Genomic DNA, 24,196 nt, shown 5'->3' on the forward strand with positions numbered 1-24,196 from the left:
GAGGAAGTGTCCAGGGCAGTTGTCAGCTTATACATAGGCCAGACTGCACTTAGGCTCATGGGGAAGGAATTCTCATCCAGATTTCACTTGTGACCAAAACACTAAAAGGTTACACTCAAATTTTATATAATTAGGAAATATAAATTGAAATAAATAAGTCATGATAAATCTGTGTAATTGGCTAATGTACAAATGAGTGAGATACTTGTAGAACTCCTGTTTAAGGATAAGTAGTGTAATGATGTTGTCAGTTATCACGAAGAGATTTTATAAATGTAGTTTTTCTGACCTTTACTTCTGGAAATGTTGATTGAATACATCTGGGATGGGGACCCAGAATCTATTTTTTAGAAGTGTCTTAGCTGACTCTGGCATATTTAAGTTTGAGAACCACTCAATTGGACCTCAGCTGTGGAGGATCTCGAATATTTAGTTTGAATCTCTGGATTTTATCCAGTACTCAGTCACTTATGTGTTTCTTAATTATTCAACAGATATTTATTGGGTGTATATGTTCCAAGCACTGGGAATATAAATGTGAAAGAGACAGCTCATGCCCTCCAAAAGAGGAAGTGATAGGCAGGAAGTGATGTGGGAACAGGAGAGGCATTACACAGCAGGTATGAAGAGGTTTTCAGGAAAGGTATTGAAAGATGTCTCAGCCAACTCTGGAGGAGTTGTCACACGAGGAAAGGAAGTATAAGTTTTCCGAACAGTGGGACCAGTAATGAAGTTTTAAGAATGGCACCCTGATTATAGTGGTTTTGTTTGACTAAAGTGTGGGTCACAGGATGGTTAGTTGGTGCAGTGACCAAGGACGAGAGATGTAGGTAGGGGTTAGATTGTGGGAGCTTTTAAATATCATGTTGGGAATTCCCCGGCGGTCCAGTGGTTAAGACTGCACGCTTTCATTGCCGAGGGTGAGGGTTCGATCCCTGGTCAGGGAACTAAGATCCCACGAGCCGCGTGGTACAGCCAAAAAAATAAATGAATCAAATAAATTTCATATTAAGGAGTTTAGATTTCATCTTATAAGCATGGCGAGCCATCATAGGCTTTTAATCAGGGTTACTTCTTAAGAAACTCAGTCTGGTAGCAATGTGGTGAATGGATTAAAGTTCTAGAAGGATTTGGAGACTTTCAGTTTAACTACTATAATTTATCTTTTAAAAGTGATTTTGGGGACTTCTCTGGCGGTCCAGTGGTTAGGACTTGACACTTTCACTGCCTGGGCCTGGGTTTGATCCCGGTTGGGGAACTAAGATCCCGCAAGCTGTGCGGACGAAATAAATAAATAAAAAGTGGTTTCGTCATTAGAAAACAGATCAAATTACGATTGATAATTCAGATTAAAATTTAGTTTTTGTTCTTATTTGAGTAACATTATGTGACTTTGTGGTATCTCATGAAGATCATTCATTTCATTCCATCTGTATCAGGCAAATTTAGAGTATACTGCCTGATCCTATTTGCTATAAACAGGATCCTATCTGATTCTTTGACTTATTGTTGGACAGTTTTCACTTGTCTGTAGATGCTGTTCTTGTGGCATCACCCATGAAACTTGAGGGATAAATAAGGTCCATTGGAGCTATTGTAGCTATTAATTTAAATAAGATCTTTCCAGGACAGTTGATTAGAGGTGATATGTTAAACCCTCGTTTAAAAAATTATAATAGTTAATAGATACTGTGGATTGCCAGTGTATGTACAGTTGGTTACCTTTTGCCCTCATTTACTCCACTCCAATCACCATGGCCTACTTCTGTTCTTCAAATATAGCAGGCACGCTCCTACCTCAGGTCCTTACTGCTGCTTTTCCTTCCATATCGAATGCATTCCCCTGATATCTGTATGGCTCACTTCCTCTCTTCCTTCAGATCTTTGGGCAAATGTCATCTCAGGGAGATATTTCCTGATGACTCTGTTTGTAATTGCAACTTAAATTTCCTACTTCTTGTCCCCCTTTCCTACTTAATATTCTCCTTAGCAGCTATCACCATCTTGCAGGCCATATATTTTACTCTTTGTTTATTGTTTCCCCTTCCCTAAAATCTTAGTTACATGAAAGTAGGAACTTTGTCTATCTAGCTGGATACTGAATCCATTGTTCCTAAAACAGTGCCTCTAATAAAGTAGATAATTACTTGAAAGAATGAAAGAAAGCAGGAATGAATGAATGAGTGAATGAATGAAAATATGAATGGTTGAAAGCATGTATGAATAAATATGTAAATGAAGAATATTCAATGACGATAGCATCCTATATTTCTGTGGGATAGATATGAGGTAATGCATTATAAAATTGGTGTTTTTTAGGTTTGGAGAATTTTTTGCTTGTCTGCCTGGCAATATATTTAACTTAAACTGGCATACAATATTGTTTAGCAGCAGTAATGTGTTGTAGTAAGTGTTACAGAAATTGAAATCAAATGCATTTGGTACTTTTTAAAAATGTTTACTATTAGACAGTGAGAAAATCCTATCAGCATTGATACGGTTAAGCAATAGAGGGAAAGAAAAATTCTCCTTAATTCTTTTTGGTGATATATCAAGTAATCCATTTATCAACCCAATGATTGTTTAAACTCTGGCCAGATTTATGGTTTGAGATCTCTTTTTGGGGGCGGGTTGGGGGCGTTGCATATAAATCCTAGAGGTATATGAAGTCTGACTTTCAAATGGGTAGAATGACATTTTAGAGCCACTTAAATAGGTGACTGCACTGGTACATGTGGGAATCATCAGTTCATTGGAGCCAAAGAGATTTAACTCCAGATGGCTCTGAACTGCTGCTTAATTGCCGGTTATGAGAGTTTCGCTGCAGTTAATAGATTAGGAGTTCCAAAGAAAGCTTAGAACTCCTCATTGATCACTTTAAAAACCAGATGCTCTGACTCTTCCAAATCCCTCAACCCCAACACATACACACCCCTGCCCACCCGTATGCATGTGTGCATAGTCCAGATATGTTGCTACCCAAAGTCTAAAGTGCAATTAGTTGAATTCTACGGCAAGATGATGTTGAACATATTAAAGCAACTAGATTGTTTACTCCCTTGAGGACCTGCCTGGTTCTGAGTTTTCTTCTCCTTTTTGAGTATGGGGATTACTATTTCATGTTAGGACAGTTCATCTAACAATAACTGCTTTGCCAAAGTCTGCTTTTTGCGCTGAACAAGTACTACGTTTATTTTTTTTTCTGTACTGTGTGCTTGCGTTCATCACTTTACTTATTAGCTTTGTATTCTTTGCATCCTGTAGCATGTTTGCTGGTGGTTTGTTTTCTCTTTGATATTTTGATTGGTTTACATATTATAGATTTTCTCATCTATAAGAAATAATTTTGGAAAGTATGCACTTTGCACTAAGGTTTCCATTCCCTTTCTTTTCCAACTTAATGCACTAAGCATCACTTTAAGATTCCTCTGCTTCTAGGATTCTAACATAGTTTCACCTTATCTGTTCCTTGATAAATTTTCAAGTTTGTATTAAAATATTCAAGTTTACAGAAGCTATAGTCTTTATCTTGTCCTTCCAGGCAAATATTACAGTTCCTTATTTTTCAACAGCTTCGCAAAGGCTGAAAAATTTGCCTCGTACTTCCCTCAAAGGCAAACAGTTGCTTCAAACTTCATCTACAAAAAGAGGTAACTACAGCCTCTTACTAAGTTTTAAATTTCAGCAAATGGTCAAGTTAGTTAAATCTTTTACCTTTTGGCATACTGAGTCAGTGATGTCTATAAGGCACATTTTAGTCTTTTTTTTTAATACTAAAATAATGTGTATTCATTCTCTGTTACTTGGATAAATCCAGAAGAAACTCATTTTCTACAGAGGTATGTATTGGGTTGCAATTCTAAAAGGAATAAGTGATATATAGCATTTAATATTAGAGAATTTATCATTTTTCTTACCTAAAACTGAAGGTTATTGTTTTAACTTTGTTAGGTAAACTAATAAATGCTTTAAAATGAACCAAATGCCAGACATTCTGTATGTTATGTTTTTTCTTCTGTCTTTGGTTTTTGGATTTACTTATCTGTAGGATGAAACAAGCATGTTTTCATATTAGAAATTGATTGACGTTAAAGCAGAGTTGTTAACTGATGATGTTTGGAATATTCATGGAATGGAAGCTTTTGTAAGAACTGACAGCTGAAGAAATATATGAAGGTTGACATCAAAGTTATCATGTTGGTTTCAAGAGATTGGATGTATGGACAGCTAGGAAGAAGTAGAATTGGGAGAAACACTGTGGGATTAGATAGACCAGCAGTAATAAGAATGAATAGAAGCCTCAGAGGAAATGGTACAGAACAAATATAGGCAAGGAGGAAAAATATTTCCCCTATCCAGGACATGTAGATTTCCTGGTAGCTTCAGAACTCAATAAATAACAAAGATATATATAAGAAGGATAAAACACTAACAGGACATTATATGGAAAGAGGAGGCTTGGGATTTGATTTGTTGAAAAAATGATTTAGTTAATATGGTTATAAAAGTACTGAAATAGGTACTTTAGCAAGTTCACTAATGCAGATGTTTTAGCAATGATTTGGTGGATTAAGTATAATTTAAGGAAATAGTTTTAGATATTAGAATCCAAAGAAAAGAGAATAGTCAAATAGAAAAGTAGAATGTTGGAATGTTTGTGTTTTGGATGTCAGGGGCTGGTTATAGGCCTCCAGTAGGGGTCTGTTTTGGTGCCACTGTCAGAAATAATAACAGACAGAATAGATTACGCTCTTTTGATAGAGAAGAAGGTGATTTATTAAGGATCATTTTAGAAACGGTTCTTAAATTATTTGAGGACCTTAAACCTCTTTTTTGAGATTTCCAGATACTTTTGAGTACTTCTAGGTGTAGAAGGTAGGTGAAAACAGATGATTATAAAAGGATTGTAGTATCTATACCAGGGCAAGAGAGGATTTTAAGTTTATATAAATTTTATTTTTTGTATGCCTCTATAAGCTGCTTCATAATGTTTTTTGGCATTAGGTACGCTTATATAATTTAAAAATTTTACTTGAAGATTTTACGTTGCTATTTATTAGATCGAGAAGATCATAACTTCTGGCTGATTTTTTTTGTGGGGGTGGGGGACGCCTGTGGAGGTTACATTATTTTTGTGATTCTGAACTACCAAACTGCCTGCCCTCTGTGATAAGATAACAGGAAAACCCAGTCTCATAATTCCTGGTACCTCTAGCTGTCTAGATGACATGGTAAAGAAAGAGAAGTTTGTGCGTGTGCATGTTTCATTTTTTTGTTCCTTTTTGTTTCATTTTGTTTAATCTCTCATTTATCTTAATCCAGACTCCCTTATTTTCTGGTCAGTACTGTGGCTTGGTGATGATCATTTTACACTATAAGTTCTAAACCAATTGAAAAAGGAACAATATATGATAGGATTTAAAATACTAGTTTAATTACTGGTAAAGCTGAGCTGGAGAATATCTCTTGGATCCAAGGTCAAAATGGATTTTCTAATTTACCCTCATGTCTAGACTTTGAGAGAGAGGAGTCTGCATTGGACTGTGGGATTCTCTGCTCTTGTAGGGATGTGAAGCAGACAGGATTCAGACACCACGTTTTCATAGGTACCTTTGCACATTAATCCCATCCAGTAGAGAAACATGGACTAGATAGTAAATTGCCACATAAATAAGTTGTTCCTCTTCCTGGGGATGAGCCTATAACATTTTCTAGAAAGCTGATTTACTTATTTTAAGGGCTCACAGAATCATGGGAAGAGGAAGAAGATGGTTTCCTTAACTATTGGAAAAATGGTCACTTTGATTTTAATTGCATTTAGTAGTAGCTGGAGTTTGAATATGGGAAGGGAAGTAAAACTGTGTTGCCTGGCACAAAGAAACACTCCATAAACATTTCTTGATGAACACAGTCATGCCACTAACTCAGGAAGGGCTGGACACATCCCTCTTTGCGTTTTCTTCTTGCAAAGCTTTTGTGTTTCTTCAGCCCACTTTTCTCTTTGAGGGAAAGAACGCATTGTGTTTTTTTAAGACTTCGTAGAAGTGACTGCTTAAACTGCTTTGATAAAGATATATTTTATTTATCTCCAGTTGCTGGGAACTCAGTCAAGTAGAGATAAACAGGGTAGAAACCTCAACAAGTCAGGGGAAGAAAATGAAGACTAATTAGAGAAGTGAATGTAGAGATAAGGACAAATTTGAATGTACAAACATACTTTTATTTAGAAGGAAAGAAACAACTAAGGAGGAGTTCATGATGGTAGTTGTCTAATACTGCTTTAATTTTCTAATTCACTATATTTTGAGATATTTAAGGTGACATAAGCAATATTTATAAGAGGCCTTATTGATATGAACCCAGGAATTTTGTCATTACCCTGGATCCGAAATTTTAAATTTCGTGTTCCCTTTTCTATCAACTAACACATATTGAATCTGAAGCATGAACAAGATACATGCATTACATTCTTTTCACTTTTTTTCCTCTGTTCTAGCCCCTCTTTACTTTTTCTTCTGTTAAAAGTTGTGATCAAAGCCAGCCTCTGCCATAAACAGTTTTTAGATACAGTTAAAATTGAAGGAGTTGCTCTCCCTCCCATGACTGTTACATACAATTGGGAGAAGGAAAGGAGAGAGCATGGGGGCTGTTCTTGGGGCTCCCTCCAAACACACAAATTTCTGTTAGATCATTTCATGCTGTCTTTGTAATGATACTTGAATAGATTTTACTTATATTTAGACTTGCTAAGGCTTTTATGATTTTCTAAGATTCTTTTTTCCTCTTTAGTTAAATCTTGACTACATCTATCAATTTCCTTTGCTGAGAAAGTCCTAGATCAAAATTTCCACCTCTCTGAAATTTGTGCCTTGATTTTCCTGATTAAATAGGACTGCATTTTAAAGTATTAAAAGCCTTTAACATTCTGTGGTTTTAAAAGATCACCTGATTCCAATTAACCCTCATTATATTTTTATTCCTCCCTAACTCCCAAGTTTATAGACAAGGCAAAATGCTGCTACCATTAGAGGAGGAAACATTTTTTACAATAGTAAAACTACAGCTTAGTGCACCTCTTCATATACTGTAGTTTTCCTCAGTTTATACTTTAACCTTATTAAAGCATTTCTCTCCATATCTGGAGATTGTAGAACTTTTTGACTTGTCCTTTCATAAACTGTAGTACATTTATCTAAGAATATAAGGATTAATAAATTTAAAAGGATTTCTAATTTATAAATCTATTTTTTAATCTTTGTTATTTTAAAATATAGCACAAATTCAGAAAACCATATAATACATAGAGAGCTTAATGAGTTCCTATAAGGTGACCCCCTTGTAACTACCATTCATATCAGGAGACTAGAACTTACTACCTCAGATACTCTATACCCATCTGCTTCCAAACACAATCCTCTCTTGACCCCCTCTCCCAAGAATAGCCATTCTTCCAGATTTTTACAGCGATCACTTCCTTACTTTTCTGTATAATTTTTATCATCCAAGTAATGAAATTATAGTTTTGCCTCTTTAATATATGTCTTTTTTAAGTTTCTCTTAATTTATAGTTTTCCTCCAACTCTTTACTCCCCCTTGTTGTTTGAAGAAACCACCAAATCACTTGTCCTGTAGATGTTCACACAGACTGGATTTTCCATGGTGTCATTTATCAGGTTCCTCTGTATTTCCTATAAATTGTTAGTTATCCACATGGTTAATTAGATTCAGTTGTTATTTTTGGCAAGACTGCTATATAGGTGGTGGTACTTCTTGGCGTTGCCTGTTTCATATGATATTAGCAGGCATTGATGCATAATGCCTATATCCTTACTTTATTAGGAATTGCAGAATTGGGTTATTTCAATTCTAACATTCCTAAGAGAAACTTTACCTTATTCTTTGGTTAACCAGCACTGAGGTTTTATTTCAATACTTGTTCTTTCCCTTTATTTACCAGTTTACAAAATAAAAAATTGGCAATCTAGGATCCTCCAAAGGTGACCAATATTTTTCATATATATACATACACACACACATACATATATATATATATGTATATATATATCATTATAAACTTACAGATTTAAACATTTTTTAATGTGTTTCGATCTGAGTATTTTCCCAACTTTGGCAGAAGCATCTTCAAGTTGGTGTTCAGGTCTTTTTGACACAACCCTGGTAGTCTTTGATAACGTCTTGATAACTGGTATGACAAGATAGGCTCATCTTATACACTTCCTGCCACAGACCTGAATTTAGTTATTTCTCAAAAAAAAAATCCTGATTTCTTTTGGTAGGAAATGGAATTTCAAAACCAAAGTCTGAGTTTTTAGTTGTGCTGTTTACTATCCAGTTGGTCATTATTTCTAGTTCTTTTCAATTACTAGAAATATATATGTGTAGATTTGTGTTTGTATATTTTTTAAGATTGAATGCCTTAATGAGTTCATGCTGATACTTCCTAATCAAATTTAGGGCTTGAGGATAATTACTTAACCTCTTTTAACTTAAAGCTTGCTTTCTTTTATTCTGCTCCGAGAAGTCTGTCTCTCAGAAACACATAGAAATAGACTATCATTTAATAATTTGTTTTCTCCCACATTTTACAGAATCTTCTGGGGATAACATTAGTGTAATACCATACAATATGGTTACTAAAAGCAGTTTATAAAACTTTTTCCATAAATAGGTTACTAGGGGATAAGGGGGGAAGGGATAAATTGGGAGATTGACATATATTCACTACTATATATAAAATAGATGACTAATAAGAACCTGCTGTATAGCACAGGGAACTCTACTCAATACTCTCTAATGCCTATATCGGAAAAGAATCTAAAAAAAGAGTGGTTATATGTGTATGTATAGCTGATTCACTTTGCTGTACACCTGAAATTAACACAACATTGTAAATCAACTATACTCCAATAAAAATAAAAAAACTTTTTCCATAAATAACTATTATATACTCTTCTTTATATGCCTCATTTAGTCTCAGCCCTACATTTAAATAATATTTGATGCTTGCTACCTGTCTGTTGATATTGTCTCACCAGTCAGTTTTCTTGTTTAAAGCTTATCCTCAGTTAGATTCCTTAAGGAGTTATGGGAACAATATCCATTCCCTCAATTTTTGCATGTTGATGACAGCTTGTCTGCTCTTTTTATATTTGAAAGTCATTAGCTAGATACGAAATCTTTGGCTCACATTTTCTTTCCTTGAGTATCTTAAATATATGACTCCATTTTTGTCAGGAATAAAGAATTGTTTCCATTCCAATCGTTTGGTCTTTTTATCTGGATGTCCAAAGGTTGTTTTTTTCTCCTTTAAAGTTCAATAGTTTATTAGAATATGTCTTAGTGTTTGTCATTCTGAGTTGATTTCCCCAGATATGTGGTGTGTTATTTCAATTTGAAATTGCAGAGTTTTAAAAATTTTAGGCAAGTTCTTTAGAATTATAGTTTTTTTTTATTGTGTTCTTTTGCTTTGGCTTTCTTTTTTTGTGGGGACTCTTCTTGTACACATGTTGGGTGTTCTTTGCCTTTCTTCTGTGTTTCTTGCCTTCTCTTGAATCCTTTTCATCTTTCTTCATTTCTTCTTGTTCTATAAGTTTATTTTCATTGTTTATTTCTTTTAAAGCATAAGGTCCTGTGTATGGTGACTCTTGTATTCCTTCTGTCTTAGACTTCATTTTGAAATGATTTATTTTATGTCTGATTCTTTTCTGTGTTCCACCACCTCCCTTTTGAGTGTTCATTCATTCTGATTTATGTTCTTTCATATCTCGTAATTTTCATCTTTTTGTGTGTGTGCATGGTGGACATATTTGGCAAGGTTTCACCATTAGTAGGAATGTTATTCTATTCCTTATTCTCTCTATTTTTTATTTAATAACTTTATATGGGATTTTGCCTTACTCTTTTTCTATTGCTCATTTTTCTGTGAAATTGGTTTTTCTAAACGTTTAGAAAGGGAGTTTAAGATTTTCTAATTTATGGCTCTAGTGCTCCCTCTTCTTTTGTTTTAGGAAACTGTTCAAAAATATGGCTGTTGGCGGAGTGGCTGGGCCCGTGAGCCATGGCCGCTGAGCCTGCATGTCCGGAGCCTGTGCTCCGCAACGGGAGAGGCCACAACAGTGAGAGGCCCGCGTACCGCAAAAAAAAAATATATATGGCTGTTTATTTTCTGAGATTTCTTGCTTTTACTCCCCTCCCCTGTTTTAAAATTCATCCTTTTAAAGTGTATAAATCAGTGTTTTTTAGTACAGTTGACCCTTGAACAACACGGGTTTGAACTGTATGGGTTCATTTATACACGAATTTTTTTCACTAAGTGTGTGCTACAATACTACACAATCTGTAGTTGGTTGAATCCACAGGTGCAGAACCATGCATGTAGAGGGCCAACTGCAAAGTTATATGTGGATTTTCCAGTGTGCAGAGGGTCAGCACCCCTAACCCCCTGAATTGCTCAAAGGTCAACTGTATATTCACAGAGTTGAGCAACTGTTAACCACTGTCTGATTTTAGAGATTATCATCACCCCATAAGAAACACCATGCCCATTAACAGTCACTCCCATTCCCCACTCCTTCCAGTCACTGGCAACCACTAATCTTTCTGATTCTGGATTTGCCTGTTCTGAACATTTCATATCAGTGGAATCATACAATATGTGATCTTTGCAACTGGCTTCTTTCAAACAAATTTTGTCTATCCATTCATCAGTTGGTGGACATTTGAGTTGTTTTCACTTTGTACCTGTTGTAAATAATGCTGCTAATGCTGCAGATGTTTGCTGGTAGCTTATTTATTCTTATCTGTCAGTCTTTTTGTATGTATGGAAGAAAAGCTAGCAAAACCTGTTCCCAGGGGTTTCTTCTGCCTCTTATGTATAATAAATATTCTCTTGATAAATATATGCTTATAAAAATAATGGTAAGTACTGTACCCTAATGAAAGAAGAAATCAAGGGATTCTATGTCTTGTTTTTTTATGATTACTTGTCAGCCATTACAAACTTAATATGCCTTGGTGTTGTATATTATAAAACCTGCATAGGATAGTAGCCCCACAAATAAACTTTCTGAGTCTAGTTGAAAATTAAAATGGCGAAAAAGACACTTTAATGTCTACTCCCAGAGGTGTTTCTCTTTTGGTATTACCGAGAGGTAAAGAACACCAATCTGGGAATCAGGAGACCTGAATTCAAGTCCTGACTTTCCTGTTTATTTGCTCAGTTGATTTCTGTGGTTGTGGCAATTTTCCGTCTCTGTAAAGTGGAAGGGTTGTAGTAGTTACTAGTATCTCTTTTAACAAGGATTTTTTAAAAATTATTTATCTATTTATTTATTTTTGGCTGTGTTGGGTCTTTGTTGCTGCGCGTGGGCTTTCTCTAGTTGTGGTGAGTGGGGACTGCTCTTCGTTGTGGTGCTCAAGCTTCTCATTGTGGTGGCTTCTCTTGTTGCAGAGCACAGGCTCTGGGCACACGGGCTTCAGTAGTTGTAGCACGTGGGCCCTAGAGCACACCAGTTTCAGCATTTGCGGCTCGTGGGCTCAGTAGTTGTGGCACGCAGGCTCTAGAACATGTGGGCTTCAGTAGTTGTGGTGCTCAGGCTTAGTAGTTGTGGCTCACGGGCTCTAGAGTACATGGGTTTCAGTAGTTGCTGCTCATGGGCTCAGTAGTTGCAGCACGCGGACCCTAGAGCACACGGGTTTCAGTAGTTGCTGCTCATGGGCTCAGTAGTTGCGGCACATGGGCTCTAGAGCACAGGCTCAGTAGTTCTGGCGCACGAGCTTAGCTGCTCCGCAGCATGTGGGATCTTCCTGGATCAGGGCTTGAACCCGTGTCCCGTGCATTGGCAGGTGGATTCTTAACCACTGCGCCACCAGGGAAGTCCTAACAAGGATTCTTTAACTCTGTAATGAGAGAATCATATTTACTTCATCTCTGTGGTCTTTAATAACCAGAAGTTATTTTAAAGTCCTTATTATGTCAGTAACCTGTTGCCATCATTTATGGTGCATAGACCATTGAGTGACTGGAATGATATACCTATAAAGTAAGGGATAGTTGACAAGGAATTTTTTTTTTTTTTTTTTTTTTGCGGTACGCGGGCCTCTCACTGTTGCGGCCTCTCCCATTGCGGAGCACAGGCTCCGGGCGCACAGGCTCAGCAGCCATGGCTCATGGGCCCAGCCACTCCACGACACGTGGGATCTTCTCAGACCGGGGCACAAGCCCATGTCCCCTGCATCGGCAGGCGGACTCTCAACCACTGCGCCACCGGGGAAGCCCAACAAGGAAGTATTTTTGTCTTTATTTTTTAAATAATTGAATGGCATATGTACTTTGCTCCCCATCAGTCATGGTAGCCAGTGTTTGGCAATGTGTGTATTTTTATTGCAAACTGTGCATTTATTGTATATTTACATATTTTTAAAAATTATACAATTAATGTAATTTGTAGTTTGGTTGACACATGACTGTGAAGATAACCACTTGAAGTGTCTAGTTTTTATATTGCAAGATAGTGTTTAATATTGAGATATATTATTTGTAAAACATTTTGTATTCAGTGAGTATCAAGCTAACAACAGTATACAGTTTACTCAATTTCTCCATTTTAAAGTGCCTGCTGAATTATACAAGCCTTAATTAGAAAATAAACTTACCATTTTTATTAAATGCTTATTGAAAGACAAAAATGAATATTGAAAAATTAAGACTCCTCATATCACCCACCATTCCATTTTAGAGATGACTTAGACACCACAGTTAACATTCTTAGTCATATCTCAGTTTTATAAATAGAATTCTAATTCTTGCTTGGAGCCGATAACATTCCTTCATTTTGTGCCTTGATTCAAGTGTAATTCTCGGTATCCACAATGAGTAAAGAGAAACTATAGCCTGCTGTCATAATTAATTTGGGTAATGGAGCCTAATTTACTTAATCCCTATATTTTAGTTAATTTATAAGGACAGCTTAGGAGACTGTCCTGAGTGACATTGTTGAATATCTTTCCAGATAACTGAGCTGCAGCAGGCTGAAAAGCACCATCTTCCTTAGATAAGGGAGGCATGGATATGATACACCTTACAAATCCTATAATATTTTACATTTTACCAACAGTTTACTTACACATTGCTCATTTGATCTTTGCAGCTAACCTGTGATATTTGCCGAGATTTGTTTTATTAGATTTACATCTGTATATCTATTTTCTCTTTTTTGGGGTGCAGTGCAAATGGTATTGCATTTAAAATTTTTATTTCCGTGCATTTATTGCCAGCGTATAGAAATACAGTCGATTTTTGTATGTTAATCTTCTGCCAGCGTATAGAAATACAATCGATTTTTGTATGTTAATCTTCCATCCTGTGACTTTCCTGAACTCGAAATTTCTGGAAGGTTTTTTTTGTTCTTTTGTTTTTAGATTCCTTGGGATTTTCTTTGTAAACAATCATGGAGAAAGTTTCTTTCTTTCTTTCTAATCTATATGTCCGTTATTTCCTTTTCTTGTTTATTGCACTGGCTAGAACTTCCAGCATGTGTTACATAAGAGTGGTGAGAGCCTATATCCTTGCCTTGTTCCTGATCTTAGAGGGGAAGCGTTCGGTCTTTCATCATTAAATATGTTAGCTGTAGATTTTTTGTAGGTGCTCTTTATCAAGTTAAAGTTCCTATTCCCTGTTTTTCTGAAAATTTTGTCATGAATATGTGTTAAATTTTGTCAGACACTTTTTTTACATCAATAAATAGGCTCATGTGATTTTTCTTCTTTAGCCTGTTATGGTGGTAGATTACATGGATTGATTTTCAAATACTGAACCAACTTTGCATCCTGGAATAAATCCCACTCAATCATGGTATATAATTTTTTTTTATGTATCACTGAGTTCTGTTTGCTAATATTTTGTTAAGGAGGTTTATGTCTATTTTCCTGACAGATATTGGTCCATAGGTTTCTTTTTTGACACTATCTTTTTTGTCACTCTCTAGTGACACAGTAGTTTTTGGTACTACTGGTGATACTACTTTCATAAAATGAATTGTGATGTGTTCCCTCCTCTTCTGTTTTCTGATAGAGAGTGTATAGAATTGGTGTTAATTCTTCTTTAAACCTTTGGTAGAATTTTCCAGCAAAACCATCTGGGCCTGGAGGTTTCTCTTTCAGAGGGTTTTGAATTATGAAATCAGTTTCCTTAATAATTATATGGCCATTCAGTTTATCTGTTATATACAAGATGAGTCGTGCTAGTTTTTTGAAGAATCGGTTCATTTCATCTAAATTGTCAAATTAATGTGTGTAGGATTGTTCTTAGTACTCCCTTATGATCCTTTTGATGTCTTCAGGGTCTGCAGTGATATCCGATTTCATTACTGATATTGGTAATTTGTGTTTTCTCTCCTTTTTATTTTGTCAGGCTTGTCAATTTTATTGTCCTCTTGAAAGAAATCTTTATTTCTTTGATTTCTCTGTTTTTCTTTATTCAGTCTCATTGATTTGTGCTCTTTATTATCCTCTGCTTGCTTTGAGTTTATTTTACTTTCTCTAGCTTTTTGAAGTAGGAACTTAGATTACTGATTTAAGACTTTTCTTTTTCCTAATTATGACCCACAAACTTTGATATTTTGTATTTTAATTTTTATTCCGTTCCATGTATTATAAAATTTCTATTGAGAAGTATATCATTTAGTTTTCAAGTGATTTTTTTCATCTTTTTGTTACCTTTTAGTTATTGATTTCTAGTTTGATTGTATTATGGTCAGAGAAAGTACTCTTTGTAATTTCAGTTTTTAAAAAATTGTTGTAATTTACTTTATGGCCCAGGGCATAGTCTTATTTTGGCTTATATTCTGTGGACACTTGAAAAGAATGTATATTCTGCTGTTGTTTAGTGGATTGTTCTATAAATGTCAGTTAGATTCTGTGGTTGGTGGTGGTGATGTTGAGTTCTTACATGTCCTATCAGTTGTTAAGAGGGGGATGTTTAAGTCTCCAACTATTGTGGATTTGTCTGTTTCTCCTTTCAGTTCTGTAAGTTTATCCTTCACATTTTTATAGCTCTGTTTAGTACATACACATTTAGGATTGTTTTGCCTTCTTGGTAATTTGACCCTGCTTTCATTATGTATTATCCCTCTTTGTCCCTGATAATTTTCTTTTGCGTTATCTGATGTTAATATAACCATCATGCTTTCCTTTTGTATTATTTGCTTGATATATTTTTTCCATCCCTTAACTTTCAACCTCCCTATATTTATATTTATATATATATATATATATATTTTTTTTTTTTTTTTCCGGTACACAGGCCTCTCACTGTTGTGGCCTCTCCCGTAGTGGAGCACAGGCTCTAGACACACAGGCTCAGTGGCCATGGCTCATGGGCCTAGCCGCTCCGCGGCATGTGGGATCTTCCCGGACCAGGGCACGAACCCGTGTCCCCTGCATTGGCAGGTGGACTCTCAACCACTGTGCCACCAGGGAAGCCCTATTTTTATATTTGAAGTGAGTTTCATAAAGACAGCATAAACTTAGGTTATGTTTTAAATGCATTTCTACCAAATCTCTGTCTTAATAATTGGTGTAGATGGACCATTTACATTTCATGTAATTATTGATATGCTTAAGTCTGCCATTTTATTTGTTTATTGTTTTTTCTCTTTTTCACTTCTCTATTTTCTTTTTCTTGCATTCCTGTGGGTTATTTGAACATTCTTTAGAATTCCGTTTTGACTTATATATAGTGTTTTTTAGTCCATATGTTTGCATATGTAGTGGTTGCATTACATTATGTATACATAACATCATGTATACATATCACAGTCTGTTGATGTTATCATTTTATCAGTTCAAATATGTAAACCTTACCTTTTTTTTTTGCGGTACGCGGGCCTCTCACTGCTGTGGCCTCTCCCGTTGTGGAGCACAGGCTCCAGACGCACAGGCTCAGCAGCCATGGCTCATGAGCCTAGCCGCTCCGCGGCATGTGGGATCTTCCTGGAACAGAGCACAAACCCATGTCCCCTGCATCGGCAGGCGGACTCTCAACTACTGTGCCACCAGGGAAGCCCAAACCTTACCTTTTTCATGTACCTTTACCCTCACCCCATTTATAATTGTCTTAAATATTTTCTTTAAATAATATTTCAGCAACATCAGTGTTATAATTTTTTCTTCAACCTGCACGTATTATTTTGAAAACTCAAGGAGAGGGAAATCCTATGTGTCTGCCCATATTTTTGCTTACTTTGTTCTTTCTTCTTTTCTGATATTCCAAGTTACCATGTTTTTATCATTTTCTTTCTGTTTATAGAATTTGTTTACCTGGGGATTTTGGGGGGGAGGGGCGTCTGCTGGCCACAAATTGTGTTTGTTTTCTTTTGTCTGAGAATGTCTTGATTTTCCCTTACTTCTTCTGGGATATTTTCTCTGAGTATAGGATTCTGGGTTGACATTTCTTTTAACTCTTGAAAAATATTTGCTACTTTTCTCCTGGCCTCTGAGGGCTATGATGCGAAATCCACTGTTGTTAGAATTCATTTTCCCCTATAGGTTAGGTATTATTTCTTTCTCTGATTTCAAGTTTTTTCTTGTGTTTCATTTTCAGAAGTTTATAACTACGATGTGTCTTGGCATGGATTGCTTTGGATTTACCTAGTTGGTGTTCTCCTAGTTTTTTGAATCTGCAGGTTTATGTCCTTTGACAAATATGGGAAGTTTTCGTATATGGGAAGTCATTATTTCTCACAGTACTTTTTGTCCTCTCTTTCTCCTTTCCTCCCAGTACTCCATTGGCAAGAAAATGTGGGTCTTTTCTTGTAGTCCCACAGGTCCCCAAAAATTCTGTTCAGTTTTTTCTTTTTTTATTGAAGTAGTTGATTTACAGTGTTTTGTTAATTTCTACTGTACAGCAGAGTGATTCACTTATATATATATACACACACATTCTTTTAAAAATTCTTCTTCATTATGGTTTAATCACAGGATATTGAATGTAGTTCCTTGTGTTATACAGTAGGACCTTGTTGTTTATCCATTCTAGATATAATGGTTTGCATCTGCTAATCCCAAACTCCCAATCCATCCCTCCCCTACTGCCCTCTCCCTTGGCAGCCACAAGTCTTTTCTCTATGTCTGTGAGTCTGTTAATGTTTCGTAAATAGGTTCATTTGTGTCATATTTTAGATTCCACATATAAGTAATATCATATGGTATTTGTGTTTCTCTTTCTGATAATCATACTTATCATACTTAGTTATATTATCGTACTTAGTATGATAATCTCTAAGTCCATCCATGTTGCTGAAAATGGCATTATTTCATTCTTTTTTACAGCTGAGTAGTATTCCATTGTATATATTTAACACATCTTGTTTATCCATTCATTTGTTGATGAACATTTAGGTTGTTTCCATGTCTTGGCTATTGTGAATAGTGCTGCTATAAATATAGGGGTGCATGTATCTTTTTGAATTGTAGTTTTATCCAGATATATGCCCAGGAGTGGGATTGCTGGATCATATGCTAGATATATTTTTAGTTTTTTGAGGAACTTCCATACTGTTTTCCAAGGTGGCTGCACCAACTTACATTCCCACAAATACTGTAGGAGGGTTCCCTTTTCTCTACACCCTCTCCAGCACTTGTTATTTGTGGACTCTTTAATGATGACCCTGTGACCCTGACCAGTGTGAGGTGGTACCTCATTGTAGTTTTGATTTGCATTTCTCTAATAATTAGCGATGTTGAGTTTCGTTTCATGTGCCTGTTGGCCATCTGTATGTCTTCTTTGGAGAAATGTCTATTTAGGTCTTCTGCCCATTTATCAATTGGGTTGTTTCAATTGTTTTTTGTTGTTGAGCTGTATGAGCTGTTTGTATAGTTTGGAAATTAAGCCCTTGTCAGTCACATCATCTGCAAATATTTTCTCCCATTCTGTAGGCTGTCTTTTTGTTTTGTTGATGCTTTCCTTTGCTGTACAAAAGCTTGTAAGTTTGATTAGGTCCTATTTGTTTATTTTCACTTGTATTTCTATTTCATTGGGAGGCTTTTTTTTTTTTAAGTCTATTTTTTCTATGTTCAAATTGGGTAATTTCTTTTGTTCTATCTTCCAGTTCACTGGCGTTCCCCCAGCCCCCATTCTGCTACTGAGCTCATCCACTGAGTTTTTTATTTTGGTTAATGCATTTTTAAGTTTTAAAATTTACATTTGATTCCCGATTCTCTGTGTCTTCTATTTATTTGTTGAGACTTTGTATTTTTGCATATTTCAAGTGTTAAGAATTACTCATTCAAAAAATTTTATGATAGCTACTTTATTTTTTTAAATATCTTTATTGGAGTATAATTGCTTTACAATGTTATGTTAGTTTATGCTGTACCACAAAGTGAATCAGCTATATGTATACATGTATCCCCATATCCCCTCCCTCTTGAGCCTCCCTCCCACCCTTCCTATCCCACCCCTCTAGGTGGTCACAAAGCACCGAGCTGATCTCCCTGTGCTATGCAGCAGCTTCCCACTAGCCACCTATTTTACATTTGGTAGTGTATATTTGTCAGTGCTACTCTCTCACTTCGTCCCAGCTTCCCCTCCCCTCCCTGTGTTCTCAAGTCTGTTCTCTACATCTGTGTCTTTATTACTGCCCTGCCACTAGGTTCTTCAGTACTGTTGTTTTAGATTCCTTATATGTGATAGCTACTTTAAAATCTTTGTCAAATAATTCTAACGTCTCTGTCATCTTGGTGTTCACATCTCTTGATTGTATTTCTTTATTTAGTTTAAGATCTTCCTGGTTCTTGGTATGATGAATTTTTTTTTAAATTGAAATCTGGACATTTTCAGATTATGAGAGTCTAGATCTTATTTAAACCTACCCTTTTATGAAAGGGTATGTCTTTCTCTGACACCACTCAGGCATTTGGTGGATATGGGGCAGGGGATTTCATTACTGCTATGGGAATAGATGCCCAGGTTCCCCACTCAGTTCCTGTTGACACCCAATGGGGAGGGACCGACTGGGTGGAGGTAGAAATTTTGGCTCCCCATGTGGTCTCCACTGAAACTGTGTTGAGGGTGGTCTTACTACCAGTGAGCAATCATGAAAGTCCTGACTCTCCATTAGTCCTCCTCTGACACCAACCCAAGAGGAGGGAAAAGAGCACCTCATTACTTCCTTCTCTCTTACCTCCCTGGATAAGGTGTTTGTAGGCCTTGTTCAGTCTCAAAAGGATAGAAGTCCAGGCTCCCCACTAGCCTTTGTTGGCATTGGTGACAGTAGTGCCACAGTTTTTTCTGTGGTGTTTGGCTGGAGCAGAGCAGTTATCTAAAAGTTTTCTTCCTAGTCCTTTGGCTAGAGAGAGCAGATTTGTTTTTGGTCTGTCATACCCAAAGGTCTTTTTGGGTTGCTGCCTTCTTCAGCTTTAATCTGGGATATATGAGGCAAAAGAAAATCCTGGGAACTCATTACCATGTCATCCCTCAGATCTCAAGGTTCCTGGGTAGTGTTTCTTCTTCTCTCCATGTTTCAGTCTTATGTCTGTTTTATATACAGTGTCCAAGGTCTTAAATTATACTTACTGGGAGAAATAGGGAAAAGTTCATCTATTCCATTTTCCAAGTGGAAGTCTGAGATTCACGTTCTTAAAAAATTTCAGGAGACAACCATTTCCCTGGCATAACTATTAATAGTTAAAATGGTGGTCAGAAGCTTTTCCAGAGGAAAAGGCTTTCACAAAGCCTATTTTCAAGATAAGCTTTGGTGAGACATTCCAAACATTATAGATATATTCCAGTATTTATAAAGCTGTGATGTAGAAATGAAGCACTCTCAGGGATTTCCCTGGTGGCGCAGTGGTTAAGACTCTGTGCTCCCAATGCAGGGGGCCCGGGTTCGATCCTTGGTCAGGGAACTAGATCCCACATGCATGTGGCAACTAAGAGTTCACATGCCACAACTAAGGAGCCCACGAGCCGCAACTAAGGAGCCTGCCTGCTGCAACTAAGACCTGGCGCGAGCAAATAAATAAATACTGTTAAAAAAAAAAAGAAAGAAAGAAATGAAACACTGTCAGCCTCATCAAGATGATCTGCCTAATTTCACCATACCCTCTACATCAGTCACCATAAGAAAGAAGCCTAGGACTCCTTGGTCGTCTCTCACCTACTAGATTGTCGTTCACAATGTCTTAGTGAATCTCTTAACCTGACCTCATTTCTGTCTATCCCCAGCTCTCCAGACTTTTCCAAAATACTCCTTGAAACTCAGTGATCCTCCTCTGAACTTTACTGTTCTTGCCTCCTATCTGAAACCTGCATCCCCACCAAAACAAAATCCCAGTCAAAAGGCTGCCAAGTATGGTAAAAAAAAACTAGGACTGAGGGCTTCCCTGGTGGCGCAGTGGTTGAGGGTCCGCCTGCCGATGCGGGGGACGCGGGTTCGTGCCCCGGTCCGGGAGGATCCCACGTGCCGCGGAGCGGCTGGGCCCGTGAGCCATGGCCGCTGGGCCTGCGCGTCCGGAGCCTGTGCTCCGCAGCGGGAGAGGCCACAACAGTGAGAGGCCCGTGTACCGCAAAAAAAAAAAAAAAAAAAAAAAACTAGGACTGAAGGTGGCTTTTCTGGAGTTGGTACTGGAAGGAGCAGGTCTAGGCACCACCCTTAGATAGTGGCTAGAGGATAACTTAGACATAGAGTCTCAGTTATTCAGTGAGCTTCCAGGAAGACAGTGAAACAACTTGGGCAGAGACAAAAGTGGGACTGTAGGGAATAGAATTGAGAACACACTTTCATAGTCACCTATAGAAAGGGGAAGATGGATTATGTAAGGTACAAAAAAAAAAACTTCTGTGAAGATCATGGAATTTGCAATTCAGGGTACTTGGATCCTGTGGACATCTTGTCTTCAGTTTTCTACCAGAAGAGACTGTAACAGTTTGTTGGATATAATTGATTCAAGATACAATTGGTTCATAATTATTCTCAATTATGGCCTTACTTTAGAGCCCCTTATGGAGTTTTGGGGGGTTTTTTGGTTTTTTTTTTTTTTTTTTTTTGGCTGCACCCTGCAGCATCCAGAACTTCCCCAACCAGGGATTGAACCTGCACCCACTGTAGTGGAAGCATGGGGAAGCACGGAGTCTTAACCACTAGACCACAAGGGAAGTCCTGGAGTTTTTTTTTTTTTAATCAGCTTTACTCAGGTGGAATTTTAAATGCACAATTTTAATTACAAGAGTATACATTCATGCAGCCAGCCCAGTAAAGTTATCGAACATTTACATCATCCCCCAAAGTTTTTTTTGTACTTCCTCCCAGTCAGTTCTCCCAGCCTCAGGCAAATATCTGATTTGTGCTTAGTTACCATAAGTTAGATTTGCCAAATTTTTGAGAATCATCCTTGTTTTATCAGCAGTTTTCTCCTCTTTGTTGCTGAGTGGTATTCTGTTGTATGGATATACCACAATTTGTTTACCTGTTCACCTGCTGATGGACATTTGAGCTGTGTCCAATTGAATGGAGTGTTCTATAAATGTCAGGTCAGCTCGATTGATGGTGTTGGTCATGTCTTTGTCCTTTCTGATTTTCTACCTATTTGTTTCCTCTATTACTAAGGAGTGTTGAAATATCTAACTAATTCTGGACTTTTTTAGTTCCTTTCAGTTATGTCTGTTTCATGTGTTTTGTATATTTGTTTTGGGGTATACATAGCTAGTATTCTTATGTCTTCTTGCTGAATCGACCCCTTTGACTTTATGAACTCTATCTCTGATGGTAATTGCTTTCTGATATTGTAAACACTCCATCTTTTTCATAATCAGTTTTGTATAAGGTAACTTTTTCTGTCTTTTTACTTTTAACCTGTGTCTTTATATCTAAAATGTGTTTCTTTTAGATAGCATGTTACTCTTGCTTTTTTGTCCATACTGGCAATATTTACCTTTTAATTGGAGTGATCACTATTCACGTTTAATGCAGTTATTAATATGGTTGGTTTAAAATCTGTCTCACAACTTGTTTTCTTTGTCTCTTCAGATTTTTGTTCCTTTTCTCCTTTGCCTTCAGTCTTTTGGAATATCTGAGTACTTTTTATATATTACATTTTATTTTCATGGTTGGCTTACTTTCTATCTCTTTTTTTTTTTCTTTTTATTAAGTGGTTGCTTTAGAGTGTGCAGTGTACATATTTAACTTATTACAGTTATCTTCAAGTAATATACCACTTCACTTATAATGTAAGAACCTCAGAACAGTATATTTCCATTCCTTCCTATTTTTTGTGCTACATTTATCATTTACTTTTACTCTCTTTATATATATTATATTAAATCACAGAGAATGTTTTTGTTTTATTTTACAGAGTTATCTTTTAGTGAAATTAAAAATGATTTATTAAAGATCTTTTATGTTTCCCAAAATATTTACCATTCCTGGCACTGTTCATTGCTTTATGCAGATCAGGGTTACCATTTGGTATCATTTTCCTTCTGCCTGAAGAACTTCCTTTAGTATTTCTGTTAGTGAAAGACTTGCTGGCAACAAATATTCTCAGATTTTGTTTGTCTTTAAAAGTCTTTACTTTGATGTTAGTTTTGAATGATAATTTTGCTGGATATAGAACTCTAGATCGAAGTCTGAGTTGTTTTTTTTTTTACATCTTTATTAGAGTATAATTGCTTTACAATGGTGTGTTAGTTTCTGCTTTATAACAAAGTGAATCAGTTATACATATGCATATGTTCCCATATCTCTTCCCTCTTGCGTCTCCCTCCCTCCCACCCTCCCTATCCCACCCCTCCAGGCGGTCACAAAGCACCGAGCTGATCTCCCTGTGCTATGCGGCTGCTTCCCACTAGCTATCTACCTTACGTTTGGTAGTGTATATATGTTCATGCCTCTCTCTCGCTTTGTCGCAGCTTACCCTTCCACCTCCCCATATCCTCAAGTCCATTCTCCAGTAGGTCTGTGTCGGGGAAAAAAAAAAAAAAAAGTTTGTTTTTTAAACTACTTAGATACTTGAGTTTATAGTTATCATCAAATTTAGAAAATTTTCAGCCATTCTTCAAATCTTTTCTGTCCCACTTATAACCCCTTTCATCTGGGACTCCAGTTGCATGTATTAGACCACATGATTTTGACGTGTAGATCAGTAAGGCTTTATCATTTCTTTTTTGAGTCTTTTTCATTTCTTTTTTGAGTCTTTTTATTCTCTGTATGCTTTAGTTTAGATAATTCTTATTGTTATGTCTTCAGCTACCTCTTCTTCTGCAACATCTAAATTGTTATTAATTCCCATCCAGTGAACTTAGCACTTGGAATATATTATAAGTTTTTCATCTTTAAAAGTTCTATTGGGAATTCCCTGGTGGTCCAGTGGTTAGGACTCTATGCTTCCACTGCAGGGGGCCCAGGTTTGATCCCTGTTCGGGAACTAAGATCCTGCGAGCTTTAGGGCATGGCTAATAATAATAACAATAATAATAGAAAAAATGTTTTTTTTTAAAGTTCTATCGAGCTCTTTAAAAAATCTTTTATTACCTCATATTTATATATATTTTTTATATCCTTAAGCATATGTGTAATAGTTCTTTTTAAAGTCCTTGCGTGGTAATTCAGTCATTCCTGTGACTTCTTAATCTGTTTCTCTTGACTAATTTTTATCCTAGTTTTGGTTATCATTTTACTATTTCTTTATATGTCTACTAATTTTTTATTGGTTAGTGGACATTGTGAAGTTTTATGTTCTGTGCTGGATTTTGTTACCTTATTTTAAATCGTGTAGACTTTGTTGTGATAAACAGGTAAGTTTTTTATGGGTTAGTTTAATCCTTTATAGCAGGGATCAGCAAACGTTTTCTTAAAGGGCCCAATAGTAAATATTTTAGGATTGTGGGTGATATGGTCTCTGTTGTAAATTTTCAGCTACTCTTGTAGCTGGAAAGCAGCCATAGACAATATAGAAACACATGAGTTTTGCCATATTCTAATAAAAATTTTTTAAAAAAAGCATTTTACTTTCCCATGGTGGTAGCTTGCTGACCCCTGTTTTAGTGGCTTGTTTTTAAGTTTTGTTTGAGTGGATTTGGGGCAGCTTTATTCTAGAACTAGTTTATTCCTTTTGGAGTGTCCCCTGATTGCCCTGGGTGTTTGACAAGGATTCTCTGATCTAATTGGTTGAAACTCAG

At 36.5% G+C, this 24,196-nt stretch overlaps 1 protein-coding gene across 4 annotated transcripts in view; it reads left to right on the forward strand.

Moving 5' to 3' along the window:
• The window catches only part of SLAIN2 (SLAIN motif family member 2), an 80,835-nt gene that overhangs the window by 50,739 nt on the left and 5,900 nt on the right, over nucleotides 1-24,196 (forward strand). For 3 of the 4 annotated variants that reach the window (XM_019928225.3, XM_019928223.3, XM_019928220.3), the window contains one exon: nucleotides 3,573-3,650. The exons of the other annotated variant lie outside the window; for it this stretch is intronic. In XM_019928225.3, the coding sequence (XP_019783784.1) occupies nucleotides 3,573-3,650 (78 nt within the window). The remainder of the gene's footprint in view (nucleotides 1-3,572; nucleotides 3,651-24,196) is intronic. 4 annotated transcript variants of the gene reach the window in all.

The sequence above is a fragment of the Tursiops truncatus genome, chromosome 5 (genome assembly GCF_011762595.2).
Source record: "Tursiops truncatus isolate mTurTru1 chromosome 5, mTurTru1.mat.Y, whole genome shotgun sequence".
NCBI classification, from domain to species: domain Eukaryota; kingdom Metazoa; phylum Chordata; class Mammalia; order Artiodactyla; family Delphinidae; genus Tursiops; species Tursiops truncatus.